Source organism: Aythya fuligula, chromosome 2, assembly GCF_009819795.1.
Source record: "Aythya fuligula isolate bAytFul2 chromosome 2, bAytFul2.pri, whole genome shotgun sequence".
Taxonomy (NCBI): domain Eukaryota; kingdom Metazoa; phylum Chordata; class Aves; order Anseriformes; family Anatidae; genus Aythya; species Aythya fuligula.
Genome location: NC_045560.1, coordinates 79,322,500 through 79,349,245, shown reverse-complemented (window position 1 = coordinate 79,349,245; position 26,746 = coordinate 79,322,500). Strand labels below are relative to the sequence as shown.

The window sequence follows — 26,746 nt, the reverse complement described above, 5'->3', positions numbered from 1 at the left end:
GGGAAGTTCCTTCTTTGATCTGAAATTCTGCTCATCTCCAGTTATCGCTATACTGAGTTGGAAAATAGCTGTAATGAGAGCAAATAGCAGCTGTGCAGCCCAGCCACCCTTTTCTGCCCATCCTGATGTAGTGGGTACTCACTCTGTGGAAATCTGGGTGGATTGTCATTGACATCAGAGAGGGTGATGTTGACTGTGGTTGTTCCAGCTAATCCTCCCAGCTGTCCACCCATATCCTTGGCCTGGATAATCACTTCATAATATTCTTTTGCTTCTCTGTCCATGTTCATCAGAGCAGTCCTAATTAAGCCTGTGAGATTGAGAGGGGAAAGGGGTTTTGGGAGCAAAAGAAATGGCCATTAAAGAGTGCACAAACAAGGCAGGGTGGTCTTGCTCCTGCATCGTAGTCCCTGCATGAAGAATGAGACCAGACTGTGCATTCAGTCTCACCTTTGCTGGCACAGTAAAGTTCACCCAAATTAAATTTAGGCTAACAGAAGGTGTGAATTTTAAAGGAGCCCAGTTAAAGTGCATCAGCTGTGGGGCAGGCTGCCTGCTCAAAATTAAAACGCTGCCTTCCAAGGGAGCTGGAAAAGTATTTCGGGAACAGAGTGCGCAGCGCTGAATTACGGCCCTGCTCAGGCTGAAAACGTCCGTGCAAAAGGTGGAAGCAATGCGATCAGTGCAAAGCTACACCACGAGGAGTTTTACAGGGCACCCCTCCACACGCAGCCCTGGAGGCAAGCCAAGGAAAGCCACGGGCTTCGCTCGCCCTCTTTGGCCAGAGGCGACGGAAGCAGAGTTTGTGGGGCGCTGGAAATGCCGCCCTGTGGGAGCAAGAGGGCAGGGGTGGCCGTCCCTTTGCTGAGGGGCGACACTTCTGCGACAGGCCGTGAGGTGGCAGCAACGCTTCTCCTATGGAGGCTGCCAGCAGCCGGCCCCAGGAACGGGACGCTGCAGCGCCCAGGGCCCATGCCAGGCCGGGCAGGGGTATAGGGGTGTCCCACCACACGGCTGTGGTACATGTGGGGGTCCCACCACACGGCTGTGGTACGTGTTGGTGTCCCACCACACAGCCATAGCAATGGTGGGTGTCCCAGCACCCGTCCCCCTCAGCCCCAGCACCCACCCCGTTCGCGCATCTCAACATGCGCCGCTTGCACATCCAGACACTGCTGGCCTGAGTGATGGGCGTTTAGTCTTTATTTTTAGCAGACAGACAATGTATGGGTTTAATAAAAAAGCAGTAAAAAGATATTGCATTGGCAATTATCGCTGTATGTAAAAGGAAAGAAATAGCGACCAGAACTGAACAATTTGCAGTGCACTATTTTATTCGTGCTACCTGGAGTCCTTAAGAGCCTCATCTTGCAAATTTGAGTGACTCCCATGAAGTGCTGTAGCTCCTCAACTCTCATGAATGTAAATAAGATATGAAAACACATAGCACTTTGGAAAAGTATTTTCTCGATAAAGAAATACTTCGTATGGAATTTCCACTCCTGGCTTGTCCTTAATACAGCACAAGCTACAGCTAAAAAAGACATTGGTGCCTACATTTGGGGCCTCTTGTCCCTAGACGAGGGCTAGTTCAGCACACCAGCACTCAGAGCCCCATCAGAGTCCCACACTCCCTCTTCTCCCACCTCCATCCTCCTCTGACAGGGTTGGCTCTTCTGGGAAAGCTGTGCAGGTAACTGGCATTTTTTAAAGGAAAATGTAGGTTCCTACAAGGTCCCCATCACCTGGATGCTTGGCCTCCCTATGTAATGTCTGTTGGAGGGGATCATACTTCTCCAAGCAGGACACAGAGTAGTAGCCATGCAGGGAGTGTCCTATGCTTCTGCATACAACTGGTTGGCGAAGGAATAATCCCTTCCTTTGGGGAGGGCTCAGATCCTCCAAAATTAGGTGCAGGTATCATTTCTTTCAGCAGACTGAGTGGGGCTTACTTTTAAAGACTAGTAAAGAGCAGAGGTGATGTCCCTTCTTTTCTATAACAGACAAATGGTTTCTTGGGATGTGGGAGACTCAGGTGCCTTTCCCTACTACACTTGAGGGGACTTAAATCCACATTTTTTACCTTCTAGGAGAATATGATCACGGACAGGCCGTAAAAGTACTCTGGGAAAAAGTAGGAGGAGAATCTCAGCCCGTCCTTGAAGTGATTTACATATACATTAATATGACACTTGTGAGGCCAGCAGCAGCACTAAACCAGGAGCGCTATTCTTGAGCTAGTTTATGTTGGGAGGTGAATGATAAAGACCTCAAGTTCTGCTGGCAGACGAATATATTGAAATGGGTTGCCCACCACCATATGCTTTGCTCGCTAGCCGCCACTACAAAGGAATTGGTGATGATTTATGGACCAGTTCTGCTTTAGGAGAATGTGGGAGGGACAACTGCATTTTGTGGGTTAGAGAACACTGCAGGTCAGTTTGGGAAGCTCGTTTGAGTTCTGTGCCTGTGATGGGAGAACAGTTTCTGGATCACAACTGTATGCAGCCTAAATGGGTGCCTTGATGACTGCTTGTGAAGGCTGAGGCTGCCCTGAATGTATCCTGAGATGCAGGACTAAGTGACTGGGAAATTTCTAAATGGAGAAAGAGGATGTTTTCTGGGTTAAATAGCAACCAAGTACATGATTTTGTACTTAGGGACCTACCTTCTGCCTAAATTGCACTCCATTTGTTAAGTCTATACTAGATCTGAAGCTGAATGTTGCCTCTGCTTTCTTAGAAATCATTCAACACTAACAAAAAATATGCCCTTATTTGTCTGTGCTTTATAAACTGATTCCGAAATGAACATTACTGTTTTCGTATAGGGCAGACTTGCCACATACAAATTTGTCTTTGGATAATGCACCTATTCCATAAACTGCTAACTTTCAGAAGTGGATTATGTATTTTTTTTTTTTTTTTTTCTTCTTCTTCTTATTTTGTACCCTACGGCTCAGCAGTGACTATCATCTCATGATTTTCTGACCTTAGCACTACAGATGCCCTTTAGAAACTGTCAAAACCTGTCAGATTCCTCTTTTGGATATAATCCTTAGCTATATACAGAAAAAGAGTGAGAAAGCAAGTAAAACAGAGAGGTTGTCTTGTAGATAAATTTAAGGTTATTAACAAGAACACCCTTAGGTAAAACTACGCTAGATAACTGCATCCTTCAACTTGTACTTTCCAGTTCTGGTTACCAAGTAGATCTGTTGAAGTCATCATTCCAGTGATAAAAGCCAACAAGGATGTTTGCAGCACTGAACACACACACACAGCTCCCTAACTGCAGAATATAGTCATTCAAATGAAAATATCAGTGCAGAGAGCACATCCTTCTTCTGGGGTTCATTACAACAGTCTTGCTCTAACCCTTTCAGAGTGCTGACCTATGTTGGCTCCATGCCATTGAAACATGTTTCTGTGGCCACAGTCATGATGCACTGCTTTTTCTTTCTGCTTGAAATGTTTTCTTTCAGTTTTTACATTGGCTCATTCCCTGGTGAAATGATATACCTGTCCGAGAGTCCACAGAGAAATATGGTTGTCCTTGGAGAATACTGTACACTACTCTCGCACTGTTCCCATAGGTTGGGTCATCAGCATCTGTTGCTGTCACCTGGATAACAGAGGTGCCTGAAAAAATAAAACAACAAAACAAAACCAAACAAAACCGAACATGAGGTAAGACCTTGTGCGATAAAGAGCTATCTTGAAAAGTACACAGTTCAAAACAAATTGAAATGTCTAACAAGCTTTCCCACACCAAATTTTTCCATTTGATGCTGGAAGTGTTTGTACTTACTGCTCATACTTGTATCTCATTAGCACTAGAGATTAATAGGCATAAATTCATCAAGCATCTTTAAGAAGATATAAAAGTGCAAGTACTCTATGTACCATAGTTGCAAAATTGCTTATCTAACAGTACTTTGTGGTGGTTTGCAGACAGTGATTAGTGATATGCTATTTGCTTCTTTCCCCCCCTTTTTGGCTTTAAAATGTTATTTAAAGTCATTTCAAATAACATCAATAGGTATTCTGACATAAATCACGAATTGTCATGGATGCTGTAGGTTGACTAAGAGATGTAAATTGCCCACAAATATTGAGCACGAAGGGATGGATGTCTCTCTGAGATAATCTCTCTCCAGCATTGCAGTTTACATTGCATGAAGTAGAGATTATACCCTGCTAAAGTGCCTTGTGGACCCTGCAGAGATGCATATACTTTTCTTTCTTTCTTTTTTTTTTTTTTCAATTGGTTTTCAAGGTCTGCTTCCTCTAAAGCTAATAATTGCTTGTAGGTGATGTAATTTATCAAGAGCAAGGAGAAGGTGAGATGTAACTGTTTGAAATATATGAGAGTTTTGACTCCTTAAAATGTCAGACAATGCCTTTATGAATGTATCTACTCTTCTACGTAATGTTTTGTGTTAGAAACAAATCTAGCGTTACTATATACACACTGGAAAAATAACCAAATTCAAACTACTTGCTAATATTAACAAACATTATTTCTGAACGGAACTTTTGAATTTGATACTTGTCTCTAGCTTTATGTCAACATCATACTGAAGAATGAGAAGTTGAAGCATATCGGTAACTTCAAAACATGTGATTTATCTCATATTATCTCTGTAATGATTTCTCTGGGACAGAAAGCAATATGCATCTCCAAAAGGAAGAAAAAATCCAGAAAAAATAGTATTTTATGTGGCTATTGGAATTGCTATATGGTAACAGTGTAGGTAGGTAGGCGGGTATTTGCCTTCTGTCAGCACTGCAATAATGGGACTGTTTTTGACGTGATCCCACTTTCTAAGAAAGTGTGGAGCAAATGGCACCAGATCTTTGGGATGCAGGCTTACTGGTTCAGAAGGAGCAAAGTTGCTAAAAATTGTTGTCATGTCTATAGGATTTCAAGGGCTCCAGGACACTATTTCGGCTCTCAGTATGACCTAACATAGGTTTCTAGAATTGTGTTATTTTCTGGCTGGTAATGGATGTCTAATGGTCATTACTATTACTACCATCTGATGGCAGGGGAAAAGTGGCACTACACGTTATTGCAAGTTGTCTGAGGATGACATGTTCAAATTACACCCTTTTTCAGCTCTTCAGCTCCCCTTCATATATATATATTTTTAGAGGTGCCCAGTGGATGGTGGTGTAAAGCTTACATTCCTTCTGAGGCAGCCAGGCACCCCTGGGGAAGCTCTCCTGTCCTGCAGCTTTCACAAAGGGCAAAAGCTGAGTCCAAGGAGTCAGGGAACTGATGTTTTGCTGACCATCTCTAGGTTGGTTATAGGGGCGAAGAGACTCCACAAAATCTTGTCTTACCCACAGGTGACATTTCCGGTACAGAGGCTACATATGGTCCATCCAGGAATTTGGGCTCATTGTCGTTGATGTCTTGGATTTTGATGATGAACTCTGACTCCGGTTCCATTGGCCTGCCCGTTCTCCTGTCCAGAGCCTGTGCCCTCAGGGTGTACTGCGACCGTTCTTCCCGGTCCAGTCTCTGAATGGCATGAATGTCCCCTGTGGTATCATCGATTGTAAACACAATGCCAGCTCCCTCTCCCGAAAGGATGTATTTGATGGAACCATCTCCTCTATCCATGTCAGAGTGGAGCTGTGGAAAAGACCAGGACTCAATTAGACCATGAGCGGGGCAAGCAGCTGCTGAGAGATGCTAAGCACATGAATGTCCTGAGCATTTTGGTCTCACTGTTGGGACTCACAAGCTGGTTTTAATGAACTTGTTTTGCTGAAAGAGGAAATGCTTAGTAAAGCCTGTGTCACAGAGTTGCAATTAAAAACCCTGTTCTGTCTTCCCATTTCTGCACCCACAGCTGTGCCAGAAGAAAAGAGGGACTCCCAAACAGGAACAGGTTCAGTGTCTTTTTCAAATCTCACTAAGCACAAGAATTATCTTTTGCCCAATTGCAATGGCCATTGAGGAGGACTCAGTGCCAGGCTTGGGATAAGGAGAGGTCAGCAAAAATACAGACTGCTTGCTCACGTGACTTAAGAGAAGTTAGATATTCCACAGGTAGCATAACATTGGGCAGATGAGTTAAATCTGTTTGTGACCAAGGGTGAAGCAGTATGGAAGAGCTATTCAGCTACTGTCATGACTCAGAAATCTGAAAATTTTCATGTGAAAATTGTAGCAAGAAAAATTAAGCTGGACCATTACATCTTCAGGCAAGAATTATTGTCAAACACTATGTACGGTAAGCAACGAGGAACATTTGACTGTGGCCGTAGCAGTATATACAGATGAGAGGCATCCCAGATATTCTAGGGAATTACCAAACGGATTTATTGCATGACTGCTAATTAGTTCTGAGCAGCCACAGATTGCTGAGAATGCAATAGAACAGAGGAAAAGTAAATGCAGTGCTAATTATCATCTAAAACAGAGAAACAAATCATCCTGGGGACTACCATTCTGTTAGACACCTGGTTCCCTCTGAAATACTGGAATGACTATCAAAAGACAAACAAATCACTTAATTTCACTCACACTATGAGGCTGCTTAACCTAATGCTCATGCTTCTGTGCTTTTGAGGAACAGAGCATAAAAACCTGACCAATGCTCAGAGAATGGTGCTGGTTCAGTCCTAATGAGCAGGACAGTAATAGAACTGAGGAGCAAGAATGAAAATGAGATTTTAAAGAATGGCTCAGGTGCGAATACTGTTCTTAAATGAGATTATCATATTGGGAAATAAATAGGAATTTAATTATTATTATTATTAACGATAAAAAAAAAAAAAAAAACAACACACCACCCAATTATCAAAGTGGCCTCACTTCAGTTAAGCACATTTTAAAATGCACATGAGCTAGTTTTCTCAAGAGATGTGGTCAGAAATAAGTGTAAATAAGTGCGTGTTTAATGCTTTGGTGAATTCAAAGGACATATAGGAATAATTGTGGAGGATGGGGCCAAATACAGGTAAATATCTTTACTAGAGAGAAAAATGTTGGAATAACAAACTGGATATATGAACACAGGACTGGTGGGATTTGAAGAATGAATGCTGATGGAAAATTCATGTGGAAAAGCAGAAGTCAAACCACATGCATTTGATTAGAGGCTATTCTCTCAAGCAAGCAAGAAGAAATCTCATCTCTGAGTTGAGACATGGAAACACAGACAGAGCTATACAAAACTTTATCATTGAGGAAAAAGTTTTGTGGAGATGTGGACAAATTGTGTTATCTGACCTAAGCATTTCTAATGCAAGTGGACCAGCTCTTTAGCTGTTATAGGGCACATGATCTTATCAACTTCATTGCTCACAGACCATTTCCCCAGTGATGGGTCTGGATGGAAGATGCTCATTCTCTGGTGGTTGTTTTCCTTACTTGCCTCTCAGTGCAGTGCAATACCTACACAAAATGTGGGTCTTGAGCTGTTTTTAGGGTAGGTCTGAGGTGGGATCTATGGATTTTCTATGGCACTTGCCACCCTGGAGAGGGGCCTGTACTTAGTGGCACATTGGATCTTAAAGACTGGTGTGATGACGATTGTTAAAGGCAGGTACCCATCTGCCACAGCAGAACTCCAAAGTGGCTGTAAGAGCTAAAGGTACAGATTGTGACAAGTGTCTTGTCAGGTAATTGATACTTCATTTCATCTCTTTTCTCCTGGTCTCTGCCTGGCTACTGCATCTGAGAAACATTAGTCCTTTGGAGGAATGCTGGCAGCTCTCAGGTGATGGATCAGCTAAATGCAGGAAGAGCAAGCCCAGACAATACATGTATTGGCAAAAACAGCTAAATTTAGATGACTGCCATGTGTATTAATTCTTACATAGGCACCAGAACTGCAAACTGGCGTATCTTCAGGAAACAGCATTTTGTGATTAATTTAAAGAAAAACCTAGTGGTTGTCATTATTTACCTTAAGCACTCATAACTCAGAGATTATCATTGTTGTAGCTAGTAAACAAGATGCTTCCAGAAGGAGGACACTATTATAGCTTTTCAAATTGATTCAGCTACATCTTGGGCATTTATTTTAGTGCATCAGTGCGTCAGTGAGAGAGTGCAGCTGCTCAGACAGATACAGATGTTAGACCTGACTGGGGAATTATAACTGGGCCTGATGGAAGAAAATGTGTTTTGGAACATCAGCGAGTCTTCATTAAATTGGAAAAAGGAAAGAAAAAGTAAAAGGCAAAGGCAGAGAAAAGACGCAGGAAAAAAATGAGAAGAGGAAGAGGAAAAGAAAAAAGAGAAAAAGAAGAAGAAGAAGAGGAAAAAGAAGAAAAAGAAAAAAGAAGAAGAAGAAGAAGAAGAAGAAGAAGAAGAAAAAGAAAAAGAAAAAGAAAAAGAAAAAGAAAAAGAAAAAGAAAAAGAAAAAGAAAAAGAAAAAGAAAAAGAAGAAGAAGAAGAAGAAGACGAGAAAGAGAAAGAGAAAGAGAAAGAAAGAAAGAGAAAGAGAAAGAGAAAGAGAAAGAGAAAGAGAAAGAGAAAGAGAAAGAGAAAGAGAAAGAGAAAGAGAAAGAGAAAGAGAAAGAGAGAAGAAGAAGAAGAAGAAGAAGAAGAAGAAGAAGAAGAAGAAGAAGAAGAAGAAGAAGAAGAGGAAGAAGAAGAAGAAGAAGAAGAAGAAGAAGAGGAAGAAGAAGGAAGAAGAGGAAGAAGAAGAAGGGAAGGGAAGGGAAGGGAAGGGAAGGGAAGGGAAGGGAAGGGAAGGGAAGGGAAGGGAAGGGAAGGGAAGGGAAGGGAAGGGAAGGGAAGGGAAGGGAAGGGAAGGGAAGGGAAGGGAAGGGAAGGGAAAAAAGAAAACATTTTAAAATAGCAGACGGTGTCCTGGAAAGTTCAAAAGACTTAGAAGAAGATACTGAATAAAATAATGGGTTAAATTACACCTCTGTCCAAAGCCCTATTTGGAATGAATGCCTTTGTGTAGGGAGCAAACCAGGAATGACCATGGCACACTAATAAGAACTTGGGAGTACAAGTTCTCTGTCTAACTGTGATTTGTTAAAAGCATTGGGTCTCAACCAAGTCAAGGCAATAAGAAATGTTAGCAATAGTTCTGCAACTTCTCATATAGCCTGCTCTTTCTAGACAAAACAACAACAACAAAAAAAAAAAAAAAAAAAGAGGATAAGAGTTAATAATTACAGACTATAATAAGTCAGAAAGAATTTGGTGTCCAAAGGGACTGATGCTCTCACACCATTGCAATGACAAGCCCAATATCAGAACAGTACAGTTTTGAAGTGTATGTAGAAGTCACTGTACTGGAAAGGTGATCCAGTATTAAGCTGGCTCTGTTTTATGGGTGGTACAATAAATTGTGCTGCCATGTGGCTGACACAAAAGTAGGAGGAATTCATTTGTACTTTCTCCTCCATATTAAAGAATGAACTATGGGAGGGATGAAAGAGATAAACCCTGAGAAATTGTTACCTGCATCAACCCAAGCTGCTGCTTTTGATAAGGATAGTACAAAGATTAAGGAGGCTGTATCTGCACCTAAACGACATGTTTTTCTGGCAAAGAGCATGTGCAAGAAAGTGGTGTTTCCAGGGGCATCTCAGGGAAGGAATCATGCAGATCCTCTAAACACGCTGTGATTCTGTCCTTGACGTGCTCTCCCATCTCTGCCTCCAGGGACGTAGCACCTGCAGGGGATTTTTGTGAGGATGCATGAGAGTATTTGGTTGATCTGGAGTGATAGTCTGTAGACAGGATGCATTTTATTCACTCATTCAGCTGCTGCGGTTCAAATGCCTTGTTCCTTTGAAAGAGGGCTAGAGAGTCTCTGACACTGTGAAGTGGTGAAATCTGTCACCAATTCAATTACTGAAGCAGTTTGGGATGCTGGACAAATGTGGAAAATGCCTGTTGCAGCACATGTGGGGGCTTTGGTTTCCCTAGTTCATCCTATTAGCCAATAATGGCCACCTATAAGAAAGCTGAAGTCTTGTATTTATCTGCTGTGGGGAAACCTCTGAAGCTAAGATACTTTACGTTAGAATAATGAGCACTGGAGAAAAGCAAAAATTGTACTGACTTCACCTCAGGAAGTTTCCTTCCATTTCTCTGCCCAATAGACATTTTACACCATGCCTCATAGGTACGTAGGAAAGAACATTTGTTACAGCAGACTTGAAAATTGTATTAGGCAAGCCTGGACCCAGGGTTCAAGTCAAAGTTATTTTTGGTTTGCTCCAGTATTGCGTGGCTAGCCAGAAACAGCCATACAAGAGCATCAGAGGAGCTACTCTCTTACGGGAAGCCTTCAGAGTATGAAATAAATATAACTGGATCAATGCTATATGCTGTTTCCTTCTGACGTGGGTTAGAGAAAGCAGACAGACAACAGCAAGGCCCAGCTAGCAGGACATTGCAGGGTGCTGTGGGTGGTTCGGGTTAGGGGAGGCTCTGCCTGTCCAGCAGGAGACACAGGGTGGTTTCAAGGGCTGGTGCTCGCACTGAGGCTGTGGGCCTGAGGTCCTTCTGCATAGCTCCACGCGAGCTATTTCTGTGCCTGCCTGGGGTGACTTGGGCTGAAAAATTTCTGTCCTGCCAGAACAATTAATTCATCCCACAGCCTATTCCCTGCTGACCCCTTGTAGTAGCTACAGCTACTACAAGCATGCAGCTACAAGATGGCTTGTAGAAGCTGCAGCTTCTTCCAAGGCCTGCACCTTCAGCTGTTTGGCGAAAGGGGAGGCCTTTCCCTCCCGGCAGCCACCACCCTTCAACACACCGCTCCCCTGGCTGCTGGGTGCCCAGCTTAGGGATGGGAGAGGATATCTGAGCCCCAAAGGCCCATTTTGGCAGCACGATTCCCTGGTGGCCGGTCTACATAGAACAGACGTAGGAGGCCTACGGAGCAATCTAGCCAGCAGCTCACAAGTGTGTGGGGTTAATTGGCCCTGTTAAGCCTGAGAGATAATGAGCCCTTCTTGCACCTGTGCCAACCCAGCTGTGGTGTAGGCCATCCTGGAGAGAGAGAGCTCACTCAGGGCAGCTTGGCCCTTTGTGTGGTGGAACATGAAGAGTCATCGCTGCTTCCCTCAGTTTGTCAGAGCTGAGCAGGAGCAAGCTCAGGAGCACTGCTGGCTGTGCCAAGTTTTTGTGCTCCTAATGACACAAGTCTAAAGAAAATATAATTTGGCTTTTTCCAGTACTTGCTGTAGCTAAAATTCAACTCACAGTGTAAGTCTGGATTTCTTTCAGATGAAATTGAGTACGTGAAATAATATGTTTGGCCATTGTTCCAAAGCTGTGAATTGCATGAAAATAAATATTAATTTTTTTAATCAATAGAGATATCATGAGCAGAAAAGCTAGGTACAGAGATGAATGAAGACTAATGTGGTCTCATTTGATGGCAATCACTAGTAATACAACTGCTATGAGGGGAAGGAAGGAGAGCACATCTTGCTGTCAGTCACACAAGAATAAATCAGGAGGAGGTCCTTTAAAGCCAGTGGATTCATTTTGATTTATACTGGTGTGACTGAGGGCACAGTTTAGCTCTTTGTGGGTGTAAAACCATAAATACAAGTCCAAAATTGGCCTCTGGATTTGTAATACTTTTTTTTTTTTTTCCTTTCCCTGCAGATTGATAGCTTGGAAGGAAAAAAAAAAAAGATATGTGATCATGTAAAAATAAGCAATGAAATCTGAAGGAATTGTTTTCTGACGTAATTTCTTAGTTCTTAATCTGTCATATCAACCTATATTGTAGTATGTGTTTATCATCTAGACATGTAAAATCATAACTGTATTGTTCAAACACTTAACTACACTAACCCTCTCCCTCCCACTTTTCCCACATTTGTCACCTCTATTTTAACTAGATGCAAACCTAGTGCTGCCAATAAGCCTTTGAATAGCAGGTCAATATGTTAAACAGTTCATAGTCTGTACAAATGTTGGGAAAGCAAAATAAGGAGGATGGATATAGTGAAGTAGACTGTGATGGCAGACATTACTAAGCCTGATTTCCATCTGCTTGTATCTAAAGGAGCTACAGAAAAGTGAATGCAAAGTACTACCAGGTAGATGGGGTAAGTTTAGCAATCCATTTTGCAAATATCTGTAGTAATGTATGGATTGTTAGTGTGTAAGGGAGCTGAAAATTTGGCTCTGCAAATTGGATTTAATAAACTGTCCTTCTATCTTTCTATATTTGGAGCAACTTCTCTGTAGTCCACAGAATTAACCTGGGGTCAAGCTGTGGTTAGCAAGGAGATATTCTGACCCTAGCGATTTGCAGAAAGCGAAACCTGAAATGTCAGTTTTCATGAGATACTGGCTCTTTCATTTGATTGTGAATTTCATCTTCCAGCTGACTTGATCACAGACAGAAGCATGATCACAAATGCTTCCTTTCTTTCCTTATCCTCCTATGTCAATATAAGCTTGCTTTGTCTTGACATTGTAAGAGTCCCTGGAACGATCACTGCAGATTTTCTAACACTACCTCAATTACAGCTGATGATGGCTACTGAAGATCTCTTTGAAATAGGCAAATATATTGACAGCACCTTTAAACAAAAATTCTTCACAACTGAAGGTGACACTGAAGCTCTTGGGAGCTGAAGTGAAATTAATGTGGGTGGATTCACTGCCAGAAAGAAGGTAGAGACAAGGCACTTAGAGAAACTTCCCATGTTTTGCCACAGTCTGCAGGTACAGAGATGCATACACTGTGCCAGATATCCTCCTGGTGCAGCTCTTACCTTCCCAACATACAGAGGGTCAGTTCCTGTGTACTCCTCCAGAACGAAGAACTGGTTCCACACCCAGCTCCTCTTCATACGCTGATGCAGCTTGTCTGACAGGTTGTCTTCTGGCCCTTCAGTGAGTGGCCTGGCACTTCCTGACAGCACAGTTGTAGTAAGGTCCATCAGTCCCCAAAAATACAAGGAGACCCCAAGTCCAAGCAAGTTCTTTGCATTTCTCATTCTACCCGAAGTCCACATATACGAGGGTTGACTTAGAAGTCAAAGCACAGTATCTTAGGTCCCGTGAGAAGAAAGTAGGTCCTTTTTGTAGTCCTTTGAAATGTCCAAGAGAGATCCCGGTTCTGGGAATGACAGCCTCCTGTAAAGTTAAAGGAAATTCATAGGAGGATGTTTTTTTCCCCCAAGGAAAAAGAGTTTCCTCGATAGGCAAATATGCTATAAAATATTTAATCTTCAATATAAAAATATAATAACAGGATGCACAAATTCTGAAGCTAGGAATACTATTACCATATAAGCTGCAGAACTGGAACCTCAGAACAAGAATCACCAGGGCTTAGTCAATAAGTAAGAGTGCTCTACTTTGCTAACTTAGCTGTAGTGTTGCTTTATAGTATTGATTGGCATGAGTTAAGTGCGTACTCTTTAGAAATATTTATGACCAGAAGTCATTAGAGAATATTTAAAAACTGTTCACTCTGGAAATTTATAATAGCTGGTGAACACTTTTTGGCAACTGGCTTTTTCTTTCTGTTTAGAAACTAGGTCATTGTCATTACACACACGTGCATGCCAACACGTCTACTTAAATACACATATTGCTACATTGCAAACCTTGAATTTCATTTCTAGTAGCTGCAAGTTATTTCTGTTTTTAATTATTCTTTAAACCTTCCCTGTTTCTTGAATTCAGTTTTCACACTCTGCTGCCTCCTCTCTGAGGAGCTGATTGCTGCTACAAATGCAACATTTCTGGAATTTGAATGGTCAGTTAATCATTTTATAACCCACAAAAGGTTTCAGAGTGCTGACGGTCACATGCTATTATGTGATATGTCCAACCAAGTCAAGCTAACACATTTTTCCTCCACAAGCCTGAAAGACCTGTTTAGGCTGAGGAATGCTGACCTCTATCAGAGGACACTTTCTCATCAGTCTAGGATCTTTTGTTGTCATGAAGTCAGATTAGTTGGTGACCTCACTCCAGGCTATGGATTGGAGCAACCCTTTCCTTCACCGTTTTCCTGGGTTTAACGATGTGATGCTGCACTCAAGCTACTCTGCCAAAACACTCCATACATCCTCTGTGGGCCCAGTGTTTTTGCTCGGCTCTCAATTCTCTTTGAGACAAATGGACTCATTAGGAAAGGCATATTGGGCTCTGAGGCTTAAGCGAGTAGTATAATTTCATTTTACTGCCATTCTATAGTTAAGTCTTTAGGCTTAATTAATTGTTTTATCCTGTGGAAATAAAAAGCAGTAGGAGACATCTGTCAAATATTCCTAATTGAAATTCGTGAAAGATTTCAGAATCTTAAGAAGTATTTTAAACATTTGCACAATAATATTTTGAAGTGAAGACTGAGACAGTACAATGCTCTCAACAGAGAAGAAGAGAGCGTTAGAAAATTCCCCGGCATCCGAGTTGATGTAACTGGAGGCCTGGGACCCTTAGAAATCTACGGAAACAGCAATTCAGAATTTAATTCAGAAGTTCACTGAAGTCTGAAAAAGGCAGCTTAAGTCTGGAGTAAATGTCCACAAGGGAAGTAAACCCAAAATAACTATCTTAGGCTGATTTCTGTACACAACAATGTTTCCAGGTATGAAGCCTAGAAGGAATATGACTACACAGTGCTGCTGGTAGTGAAGCATAAAAAAAAACAGAACTAGCATGCTCTTACCTTGAAAAGTTTAAAACTTAAGGTTAGGTACAAGAAAGGAAGGACAAACTATGACCACAACCACAGAACATGGTAGATCTCTTTTAAGCACAGCAATTTACAGAACTGCCAATTATGTAATATGTAAATATGGGCTACAAAATGTAGATAAGGGCTACATAATCCTTAGCTCCCAATAGCCAAAATACAGTTACACTTGGGGAAAGGAGGCTGAAGTCCATATCACATCATAGGTACATACACCTTGCTCTTAGCATGTTGTCAACAGCAAGTTTTTCTCTGCAAAGACATGACTGATAGTGTTTTACTGGTGAATAAAGGTGGGGAGAAGCCTCCCACAACTGCTGTCCACAATCTGAGGGAACCAATCACTGCCTCCACCGTGTAACGAAGGGAGAGCAGAGGCCGGCAGGGTCCAAGGTCCCACATGGAGTTTTTACTTTAAGAAGTTCCATCTCCTGTATGTTAGTTACATTTTTGTCTGTATGACCGAAGAAGTGACACTACATGATGAACCAATTCAATGAGAATTGGCAATGAGAATCATGTTTATAGGTAAATGCCCAAGCCATGAATTCAGAACTAAAGGTGCCAGTTGTCTCCTGCAATTAAATTCAGCCAACAAGAGTCAATAGTCAAGGTAGTATTGAGATATGGATAAAAAAAAAATCACAGAACTTCCTATTCCCAGTGCAATCCTACTTAAAGGAGGGTGACTATTAGAAAACTTGCCATTATGCAATAAAAAATCTTGTAGAGGGATGTTCCTTTCCCATTTAATGGCAGCCCACAATGACATGGTCATATATTTTTATAGCCAGGGGAGATCACACCAGAGATGAAGTGCCTCAGATTGTTTGTTTATTTGGTGTGCTAGTACCAGAGTTTCTGGTTGTCTCATTCCTTTCCAAAACTTGAACAAGCAGGCTCAAACTTGTCACATTTTCCTTCTTGCCTAAAGGCAAATTACTACTATTAATAACAGTGTTTAATCACAAATAGTTCCTCTACCTCTGAAATTGAAAGAGAATTAGCTTTTTTTTTTTTTTTTTTTTTTTTTTTTTTTTTTTTTTTCCCTATCTCAGGTTTTCAGTTCATATTAAAAGAATGAAAATGACTTTTGTAAACTTCTGGCCTGTGGTGCTCTTGATCTCCTTGGGGCTCCTTTTCCTCAGCTTTACCTATTGTTGGCCCCTGGATCTGCAAGGGGTACTATTTCTCTAACAAGGTATTTCTCATCAGCATAAAAGGCGCTGATGTACAGGCAGGGATTGAACTGTGTGTTAGTACAAGAGACAGCTGAGGTACAGATAAGGTCATGGAAGACTGGGTCCTTCAGAGTACTTGTGTAGATGATGGCTGCTTCATCAGCTGAGTGTGATGGATGAGGATGGAGTCATTTGGACTGTAGATACAACAGTTGGTGAGGATGATGGCCATATGCTTCGAGTGTGCTAACTTGGTGGGGTCTCTAGCCCCCAAGTAGACCTTGGAGCTTTTTGCCACAGATGGATGACACAAGCATTGAGGCAGAGTCTGTGCTGCCTCAGGCTGGGTAGTTCTTTACAGGGGGATCAGGAGGACTGGTCATACAGCAAGGCACTTGTTGGCATGATTGAGTGAGACCTCTAACATTCTCTTAATTCAAGTTGTTTCTTGGAGCCCTTCAAAACATGCTCTGAAGGATATCTGTGGATATCTGCAAAGATGGAATTGATGCTGTCATATGACTCTTTCTTATATGAAATACATTATAGAAACTCATGTTTCATGGCTCAGAATGGGGGTGAGAAAAAGATTTTAAAGCAGTAAAGGGAGGGAAATCTTGTTTTGCTTGTTCACACATGCACACAAAAACTAAGATATTAAGCCTAAGAAGATTGCATGGCCACAGCCTGCACAGGGTTATTTTATTTTTCAAGACAAGATTAAGTGTGTTTCAGAACCTGGTTTGTTACCCACAGCTGAGTACCCCATTAAAATAAGCTTAGCTGCATCTGTGCAGTTTAGATCCCTGACCCAAAGGGAACACCTTTCTTGGCCCTGCTTTTGTGATGAATATTTGATTACTAGCTCAGTTGTTTAGGCTACTTTTTTTCCTGCTCTTGCCTTGCAGATGTTGCTGAAAATCTTTTTTTCTTGCCACTCAACAGTAACAAATATGGCTTTTGGCTTCATAAAGACCCGTGAAGATCTAATTGAACCCTGTGCAACTGGTGGCCTATACACAACACAAAGGAAGCATCTAATTGTTCTGCACAAAAGAGTCACAATAATGCACTTTCCACTGTTGCAAATACAAATTTCTCTTTCAGCACATTCTGTGCAAATAAAATAGGCATATTCCAAGTGTGAGCTCTAGTTCGTGCTCCATTTTTAAAGACTCACCCAGCCCCCCTTCCCTCCATATTTGTACAGTAATTAAACTATTCTTAATTTAATATCTAATTCTGGTCAAAGATGAAAAGGAAAAAGAAATATCTGCCAGAACTGACTTCTAGCATTTCTTGCATGTGACCCATTTATCATGTTAATTCTGAAGGGAACAGCACTCCCAAAGAAAGGATAAAAATATTAATAGTTTGGATGACCATGCAGAGAGTTCCACTGGGACTGAAATGTATTGTGCTCAATACATATTTACATAAATGCCAAGGATTTTATAGTCAAAAAGCTGAAACTTGAAAAGGCTTATACACATGCTTAGTGCATTTGTCATTTTGAGCAAGTGGTCTCCCAGAAAGTCAGTGGATTATTTGCATTCATAAAATTAATTACATGCTTGCATCTTTTGTCCTTGGTCCTTCCAATGGATTTTGTTGTGTGGACCCAGCACTCATGTAGAATACTACAGAGTTTACTGGATCTTATGTGGGTACATTGCCTGAGCAGAGGCAATTCACTTACAGGAGACATATTACACTGAAAAAAGTGGGGAAGAAAGAGGCAATCATTTTCAAATTCAGCCCCCAACTTTCTCTGTACATAAATACACAGATATGTGTGATAAATTTTCTCTGTACATAAATACATAAATGCGTGTGATATTTTATATATATATATAAATGCTTCTTAGCAGCACATACCCTGAACTAAGATTATGTTTTGAACTAAGAAAATGATTTCTGTGCTTAATGGCACCTTTAAAAGAGCCCTCCACACCCCCCCCCCCCCCCCCCCCACCCATTTTGTCAAAAGAAACCAAACTACTTGGTAATGAACCCAGTAGGGAGGAACTGAAGTTGAATGAAAAGAATCTCCAAGTGTGCTATTTGCTTAGTTCCTTGAATTTCTTGTGATATTTTGAACCCAAGGTGGGGGTGTAAGTATTGTGTATTTTTTTTCCCCTCATTGAATGAATTATTCTTTTATGTTTTCACAGATTACTTCTTAGGTTTCCTGTACCCTTACTTGCTCACAGCTTTGTTGTAAGATGCCTTTGCAACAACCCCACAGGAGTGCCAGTCATTAAGAAGGTGTAGGCTGTGTTCGGCACTAGGCAGACCACCTGTAAAAGGTGCCTAACAGCAGTCTCCAGGACCACTCTCCTCCACACAGCCAGGATCTAAAATCTCGCGGGCAATTTATGTAATCCTGGTCTCATTTGAGAGATCCTAATGCTTTCAGTACCTGAGTTAGGTACCTCTAAACAGGCTGATTACAGTCCTAAACAAATTTGTACTACTTTCAGAACTGCATATGTTTTATCTCTGGCCCAGACCAGTCCTGCTGTTATTATTACCTGTCATATTTACTGGGCAAATTCAAATTAAAAATAAAAATCTAGAGGAGTTTGTTACTGAAAATAGACTAGGCCTGAACATGTATTTTTATTTTTACTTCATTTTACTGAGATCTTCATAAATACAATGAAACTTGACAACATACCATATGGTGCATAAACTTTAACTCACAATACAATCCATTGTCATAAAATTACATCCACAGACCAGTCAACAGTCTCTCCTGGGACACATCAGTGAACTCATTTTACTCAAGATCTGAAGTCCTTCAAAGCCACAGAGTGCATGCAGAGCAAAAATTCCCACCGAGTGACAGAGGGAGTCCCATCTTATAAATCCCAGCCCTATCATTACAGGCTCATAAAAAGATCAAAAAGAATGAAACATGCACACAATCACAAAGTAAACATTTTCAAATAAAACAATGCTGATAACTTAAGTCAGGTGAAGAGCTGATCCCCAGCTTCTACTCAGTGGGAGGTACTGTAAATGCTACATAAAATAAAGCAGGACAGAAGGAAGAGGAGGTTTCAAAAGCTCCACGCTGGTCTAACTGACTCTGCTGAAGTCTGCCTCAGTAGGAGCTAATGAGGCATCACAAATACATTGGGAAATCCAAACAAATGCCAGATAAGATAACCCCTGTCCAATCAAGGACATACAAAAATATATAAAAATTGTACTAATTAAACTATCATTTTGAAGGGAAAACTCTTTAGTTTTCGCAGACTTCTGACTACTTTTGCTATCATGTCAAGAAAAAAATGTATACAGTTGTTACTTGATGGTCACATAAACTGTGGCATTCCTCTCAAACAGGTAACATTTAAAAATATATAAACCTCCTCCTCTCCCTCAAAATGTGACCTTTCTTGCGTGCTGTGCAGGTGTACCAGAAGCCTTTGCTCAGACCTGTCCCAAGGCTTCCAAGCAATATAAGTAAAATCTGTTGTTTCCTGCCACGGAGTGGCACGGAGAGGGCTGGATAGGGATGGTGGAATTTCTATCAAAATGCTATCAAAAAGGAAGAAGAGGAAGGATGGGTTAGGTGTGGTGTGAAGAGCTTGTGCCTGTTAGAGAGCCAGGGTTTCTGTGAAGGCTGTGAGAAGATAAGATCGTAGTGCTGGGTGAGTCTGCCCTCCCCTGTAAATGCTGCAGTGCCCTCCTGAGCTCTGAGAGGCCAGCAGGAATATAGCCCTGGTGTCCTAGCCAGCGGTGTACTTATGGCCAGAACAGGACCTAGTCAAAACTGTGACAATCCTCTTGGAGAAAAACAAACAAAAACAACAAAAAAACTAGTTCCTTCCTTCTTTATTTTATTTTCATGCTTCCTTCTGCCTATGTCCCTCCTCTTTTCCAGTTCCTGAGCAGATGCCTAGCCTGATCTCTCTCATTCCCCTGCAACAGGATAAAACCCATTGCTGCCATACACCTGGAACACATTTTGAACGTGAAATGTCCCTGCCTGTGCTGCATGGTGTCTAGTAAGCAGGCCATGTCCTTTAGCTACTAAACATTGTACTTTGTGTATGCTAGTCTGCAGAATATGACAGATTTCCACATAGCAATGAAAACTGGACTCTTTCTTATCCCACAGCTGCTGGGTGGATGATAAGGCTCACTGATACCCCTAAGTACCGAAGATGGAAGAAGTGTTATCTCATATCTGGAGACAGATAAGAGAAGCAGCTCTCTGGCTGGAACAGATAGAGGTCTTTCAGGTAACACTTTTTCTCATGCATGATGATTGAAAGTAATGATGGGTCAGGGCCTACGCGCTGTCATAGGTGAAGACAACTTCCTAGTTTCATTATGATTGTATTCCTAGTTAGCGTGACATTTCATAAAGTATTTTGACATATTAAAAATGGTCCCCAAACATCCTACATCCAAAAGCAGCTGCTGAAGGCAAAGAATTGAACAGGGAATTTTCTTTGTTTTTCTTTTTTTTTAAGCCAGCAAACAGTATTTAGCCATCCATCAAGATAATCAAGATATGTGTATGCAAGGACTGGCATATAATGTGGCTTTTTTTTTTTTTTGGTGTGGTGGGGTAGAGGGCTTAAAATTGTCCCTGTATTCATAGAGAAAGGGACATATATTAGCTTAGGAATAGCTGCAGGTGCTATAAGAGGTGAAAATCTTTCCTCTATTTCATATTCCTTGAGTCTGACATTGATTTGGCTGTCCAAAACTGGCATCTGTACCTTGCCTTGACTTCACAGTCTTCCCTATCTGAACATGAAGACATGCTACTAGCCAACAGGATGAACATTTCCAAGCCTACTTCAAGCTGCTGCCTGTGAAATGAAAACAGCAAAAGAAACAGAAGTCTTACAACCTTTCTCTATCTGAACTGTTAGGGTGCTGCCTTGTTCTTATCACCCAGCTTCAAAGTGTTTCTAGAAATACAGAGTATGAGTGTCTGGCCTTCACAGGACACTTTTAAGTGGAAAGAATAAAAGGAATAAAGATGTGCTGACCTCATTTGTCCCAGAACTGTTCTAATACAGCAAGAATAAGGTTCATAAAGCCTGAAAAACAACCTCAGATATTTTGCATGTCAACTTCTAGATTTTGGTCTTCAAAGTTAACTGTTGCAGTCTCCACAGGAAGTGTATGAGAGGTATTATCTAACTGGCTTTTGCAAATGTGACGTGCACTAATAATACACCTTAAGATGATTCCATTATCTGTTTTCTGTCTTCTTCATAATCCACTGTTGGGACACGTTCCCTGAACTGATGACTGTGACCATAGCATATAAACATGAGAAGACCCTACTGACAGTAACTGTATGGGATATCAAGGCCCATTTCTCCCATTGTGGGTAGTCACTTCATGTAATCCCTCAAATAGTTTAATGATTCTTTCTTAATTCTCAAGAATTCAAAGTATTGCATATATATAATCAAAAGAGAGCAAGGAAATGCAGAAAATGTAGGAGGGCTTAAAGGAAAGCAAATTAAAATACATTGCAGAAGAACTCAAATGAGATTGCAGCTTTGCTATTAGTCCATCTGTGCATGCATTGCAGCTAAAAAGATTATTTATTTATTTAGTTATTTCTATTCTTTCTTACTTGTGGATCTGCATTTTTATGAAGTACTACACTATATCTTTTTGAGACGTCAGGCTTACTGTGCCAAACCAGATTTTTGCTCCTAATGTTGAGATTTTTGCCCTTGGAAATTGCCAATAAGTGATACTACTAAGTAGCTAAGGTCCCTCTTGATATGCTTTAAATGTATGCTTTCCTTCACACATGAAGGAAAGTCTGAAAAAAGAAATGTGGCATCATAATAGCTGCAATTAATAGAAACAAAGGATTATACCAAGAAGCTGGACAGATGGTACTTCTCAAGTGGAAATGGGGTGGGCTTCTAGTCTGACACAAGTGAAACCCTAACAAGAGAAAGTATAAGGAAAGGTGTAAAAGTGGTATTTTTCTTAGATTTGAGTTATGGATTGCTGGGAACATGTTTGAGACTTGAAAGACAAGTGCATGCAAATTTAAATGATTTGCCTGAAAGATGGTTGCTCAAAGAAACTTTGCTTGCAAGTGAAGCAGAAACATACAGTCTCGGTATCATGTTGTTTCATTCTGCTTGTGGGAGAAATCTAATTAATTAAATATTTTGTATTTGAAATTTCAGAGAGGGGAAAAAGGAGAAGTGGAGAATAAAGAGCAATGGGAATAAGCACCAGTGCTTATAAGAGGTCAATATTATGATACTGCATGATACATCATCTTTAGTTAATAATAATGAAAAAAGGCTCTACTGCTGTGAGGTGCTGGAAAAGGTGAAAATTCCTTACTGACCCTTGTGATTGGTTTAAGCACTGAAGCATGAGTTTTATTTTCTTCCTTTTGACTGAAGAATTATTTGGTCTCTTTAAAAAAAAATAGCAGTAAATATCTCCTTCAATTTCTTCCAAATTTTCTAGTATCTTACTCCATCTTTTCTTTTTAAATTTGGGGGACGCAAAAAGAAAAAGGATGGATCTATTTTTACTCCATCAACATAGTTCGATCTCAGTCAAAAGCCTGATCTAGTGCGCAGTGAAAAATGATGGGATACCTAGGTATTATGTTCTGCTTTCTCTCAGGCTGCATAACCTACATTTTTGAAATCTCTTGCCAGATCAATCAATCCGTGTGGAATTTACCCTCAGGTACTTCAGAAACCAGCAATAGCTAAAACCTTTGTGATTATCTTCACGAGCTTATAGAAGATGAGCAGGTTCCTAGAGGACTGGCAGAGAAAAGTCATTATACCTACATTTAAAGGGGGGTGAGAGGGATGGGAGTAGGGGGAAGCAATCCAGTGAATTATAGGGCCTTCAGCCTAACTGCAGTACTTGGAAATTTACTGGAACAAACAAACAGTTTTTCTGTATGTAGAGGATAATAAGGCACTAAGGAATGGATAGCTTGACTTTGCAAAGAACACGTTGACAACAAAACAGCCTGATCTCCCTCTCTTTGGTAAGATAACTAGCCTAGCAGATGCAAGATGAAGAAAATGCAACACATCTTGATTTTCCTAAGATATTTTACACAGCTCCACAACTTGTTGTCAAAGGCAAGACAGAGGAATATGGCCAAGGTGAAATAAGAGTAAGGCAGACTGGAAAATAACTCAAAGAGCAGCTAGCAGAAACTCAATTTCCCAGCTACTGGGAGTCAACACCAAGTGGCCCTCCAGGATTTTGAGCAGGGTAGATTTAGACTAAGAAGAAGGAATAAGGAAGAAATCCTTCATTTAGAGGATGGTGATGCACTGGAACAGGGTGCCCAGAGAAGCTGTGTATGCCCCATCCCTGGGAGTATTCAAGGCCAGGCTGGATGGACCTTTGGGCAATCTGATCTAGTGGGAGGTGTCCCTGCCCATGGCAGGGGGCGTGGAACTGGATAATCTTTAAGGTCCTTTCCAACCCAAACCATTCTATGATGATTTTGCTTCATGTCCACTACTATTCAATATTTATGTTAACAGCTTGGATGATGCAGTATAAAATATGAGGATGACATCAGGTTGGGAGATGTTGTAAGCACTTGGGAAGATGGGGTTAGAATTCAAAATGATCTTGACAAATTGTAGAAAGGGTAGGAAATCAATATGAGAAAATTCAATAAGAACAAGTAGAAAATGCAAGCCTTAGAATGGCAAAATCAAATGCCCAGGCATATGGAGATGAATAATGGCCTAGGAATCAGCATTGCAGGAAAGAAGCTGACCAAATACTGAATAAGAACCAGTACCTTGATGTGTGAGTTGTGGTAGAGAAGGAAAATGCCATTCTGTTTTCTAACAACAGAATGTCATGTGTGTTGTATGTTTCATTTGTGAAGCACTTATACTGGCATCCACAGCATAGAAAGTCAGCATATCACAGATTAAAGATGTGCCCAGACTCCCAAGCTGCTCCCAGGGAGAAAGCAAGAAATTGGAACAGTAGTTTAGAAAAATATGACTTGTGAATAGGTTATAAAAATGTATTTGCTGAGTCCAGAAAAGGAAGATTTGGGAGATAGCATAAAAGCAGACTTTAAAAAAGTCTAATATATGTTAACAAGTGTAATAAGAAGAATGGTGATCTACTTTTTTTTCTTAGCTTCCAGGAACAGTGGAAGGTGCAGTAAACCTACTTTGAAGCAAGAGGAATTTAGGTTAGAAGCAAATCAAACCTTTAGTATAAGGTGGGTAAAGTATTGGAAGAGATGGCTGATAGAAACCGTGAAATCTGCACTTTTGTAGCTTTTAAGAAAAGGTTAGAGAGTATGCTATTGGAAGTTGTTTTGGTGACTTTTGATCCTGTATCAGAAGCAAAAGACAGGAGGAATTTAGAAAAGTCCTACATTTCTATGACCCTAAAACTTATAAAATCACATCTTACGGTGTAAAAAGAAAACACACACGAAAAGAAAAAAAAAAAAGAAAAACACACACACACACACAAAATACTTTTAAGTGCTCTAATCTTCCTTTATCACCCTTTCCCTTCCTCCTCTCTTAGCCTGAATCCACATGTGCTGTGAATAGCCTTTACTAGGTAAGTACTCAAACCAGTTGCTTTTACTAGGTTGTAGAGGCATGGATAATACTTTTAAGTGAAGATAACAAATGAACCCTGGGATGATCAGTGCTTCTCATGATAATTAGAAAAAATATGAAGAAAAATACCTCATGCTTTATTTGATGATCATAAGTAATTGGTCTTTCCAGAAGGTGAGATGACCAGAAGGTGCTTGGCTGTGATTGCTTTACTGTGGGGCTGACTGGCAACAGTGCCTTCACCCCATCTGCACTCTGATTGCTCCCACAGGTCTCCACTTCTATAACAGCACTAATTTCATGACAGGTAAATCAGATCCAGAACCCTGTGTGCCTGAATGCCTTTTTTTTTTTTTTTTGGATTATCCCTTCAAGTAGGAGGTTGTACCCTTGTTCCCTGTATAAGCATTTTTGTAGTGTAGAGTACTCTGTAATCTCTCTAACCACACTAAGCTGTCACCTTATTTCATAAAATGATCATCAAATGATGTTGTATTGATTCAGAAGAGGCTTCTTTTTCTGTATGTGTTAACTGAAACTCTAATAAAGTCCAAGTTAACATACAAAAGTACTAGCTAGGCTGGACTCCCTGCAGCTTTGTAAGAGACCATCTTCCCTGTTACCTTCTAAATCCCTATATGAGAAGATACGGACTACACACCCACTTTTTTTATTGATTCCTGCCCCAGAGTATAAGTTCACAGTCTAAGTATCCAAGTGAAAACAATAAACCAACCCTTCCTGTTAAGTACAACAGATTTTCAATAAAACAAAGTTTGAGCCCCAGTGACTCCGTCATAACTTGTGCAACATCATCAGGTACACTAAGACAGGCCTCCTTCCATTAGTCAGTTAAGATATCAGAGAGCCCCAAGCTATCTCTGCATTTTAAAAATGATCAGAACTTACTGTAATGGTAAGTTCTCTTTCTCATGTCCTATAAACTCACTTTTCTGTTTATCTAAATTCACTTACAGCTGGCATTGATTCACTTTTGGCCTATACAGTCTTAGAGCAACGCCCTGCATTATTGCATTTGATTTTGGATGTGCCTTGTTTCCATAGCAAGCCAAGTGTTTCTTTGTGCATAGGACCAAATTTTCCCCCAAAGTCTATGACCTAGTCTCTAGTTTTGTACAGATTTTGTACAGGACAAATCTTACTTGCTTTGCCTATTTGTACCTTCCCCTACAAATATTCATGTGAACACAGCCATGAAGATATGACCTGCACTTCCACAGAGGCACATAAAAGAATTACAACACCTCACCATATACTTTGTAGGCACAAATTTAGCTTTTGTATTCAAAAGGCAGAGTTAAATGTCTATATTATATCATTTGTGTCCATTAGCCTACTAGTTGTCTCATTAGCAAGAATGAATAACTGCAGGCATAAAATAGGTCTGAAGAAACTAAAATTTTATTCAGGTACTATTTATATTACTGTGACATTCTTTAGGATCGAAATGCCGTATAAATTCATAGTATTACCTGTCAAAAATCTATCACCTCATCTCCAGCCACTAGAATATCTTTTCGTCAAGAAACACTTTTCCTGCCAATCAGAAGATAATAAGCAAAATACAGCCTAAATGAAATTTTCTACTTTTTAATGTCAGAATGATCTCAACTTGCATAATAGAAGGGGACTGGGTTTCTTAATCAATATTTGATTCACCTAAAATAAAATAGTATAATATAATGTAATAAAATATACTATTAAGTAATGTAATGCAATATAATATGAAACATATGGAATGCATAGTGTCTGCTTTCCCTAGAAGATATAACACGCTTATGAATATGCATCATTCGGTAATACTAGGAAGGGCAAACCCAACACACATGTAACTCACATCCATAACTACTTGGACAGCTTCAATGCATGGGAATGTAAGTCATCTTTAAGTCTGGGGCTTGAGACACATTGAGGAAATGATCAGATTTGATTAAGGTCAGTTGCTGCTAATTTCTAGACAAATATTGAAGGTAGAGAAATAAACCAGTGAATGTGACTGAGTCAGGAAGCCACAGAGAAATGCCGTATTTTCAGGATTTAAATAGAGAAGCATTATCTTATAAAACTCGTCCAGGGAGAGCACTGCATGCTGTTGGTGTGACGTGTTGATATTGTGGGCCAGGCTGTCATGTTTCTGCTCAGAGACAGCCTCAAGCACCACTGTCAAAGGCTGGAACAAGGTTTTCTGCTTGTCCTTTGCATTATCTACAAGACCTCTATCACCTCCTACATATTCCACCTGCCCCAGCTGGCAGAGGTGCTATCCGGGGTCCCAGAAG

General features: G+C 40.7%; 1 protein-coding gene across 2 annotated transcripts in view; it reads right to left on the bottom strand.

Moving 5' to 3' along the window:
- CDH20 (cadherin 20) overlaps positions 1-26,746 on the bottom strand; it is a 112,481-nt gene that overhangs the window by 22,609 nt on the left and 63,126 nt on the right. For both annotated transcript variants that reach the window (XM_032182597.1, XM_032182599.1), the window contains exons 3-6: positions 12,735-13,098; positions 5,349-5,643; positions 3,522-3,641; positions 143-310 (exon numbers count right to left, since the gene is read on the bottom strand). In XM_032182597.1, the coding sequence (XP_032038488.1) occupies positions 143-310; positions 3,522-3,641; positions 5,349-5,643; positions 12,735-12,977 (826 nt within the window). In that variant the 5' untranslated portion in view covers positions 12,978-13,098. The remainder of the gene's footprint in view (positions 1-142; positions 311-3,521; positions 3,642-5,348; positions 5,644-12,734; positions 13,099-26,746) is intronic.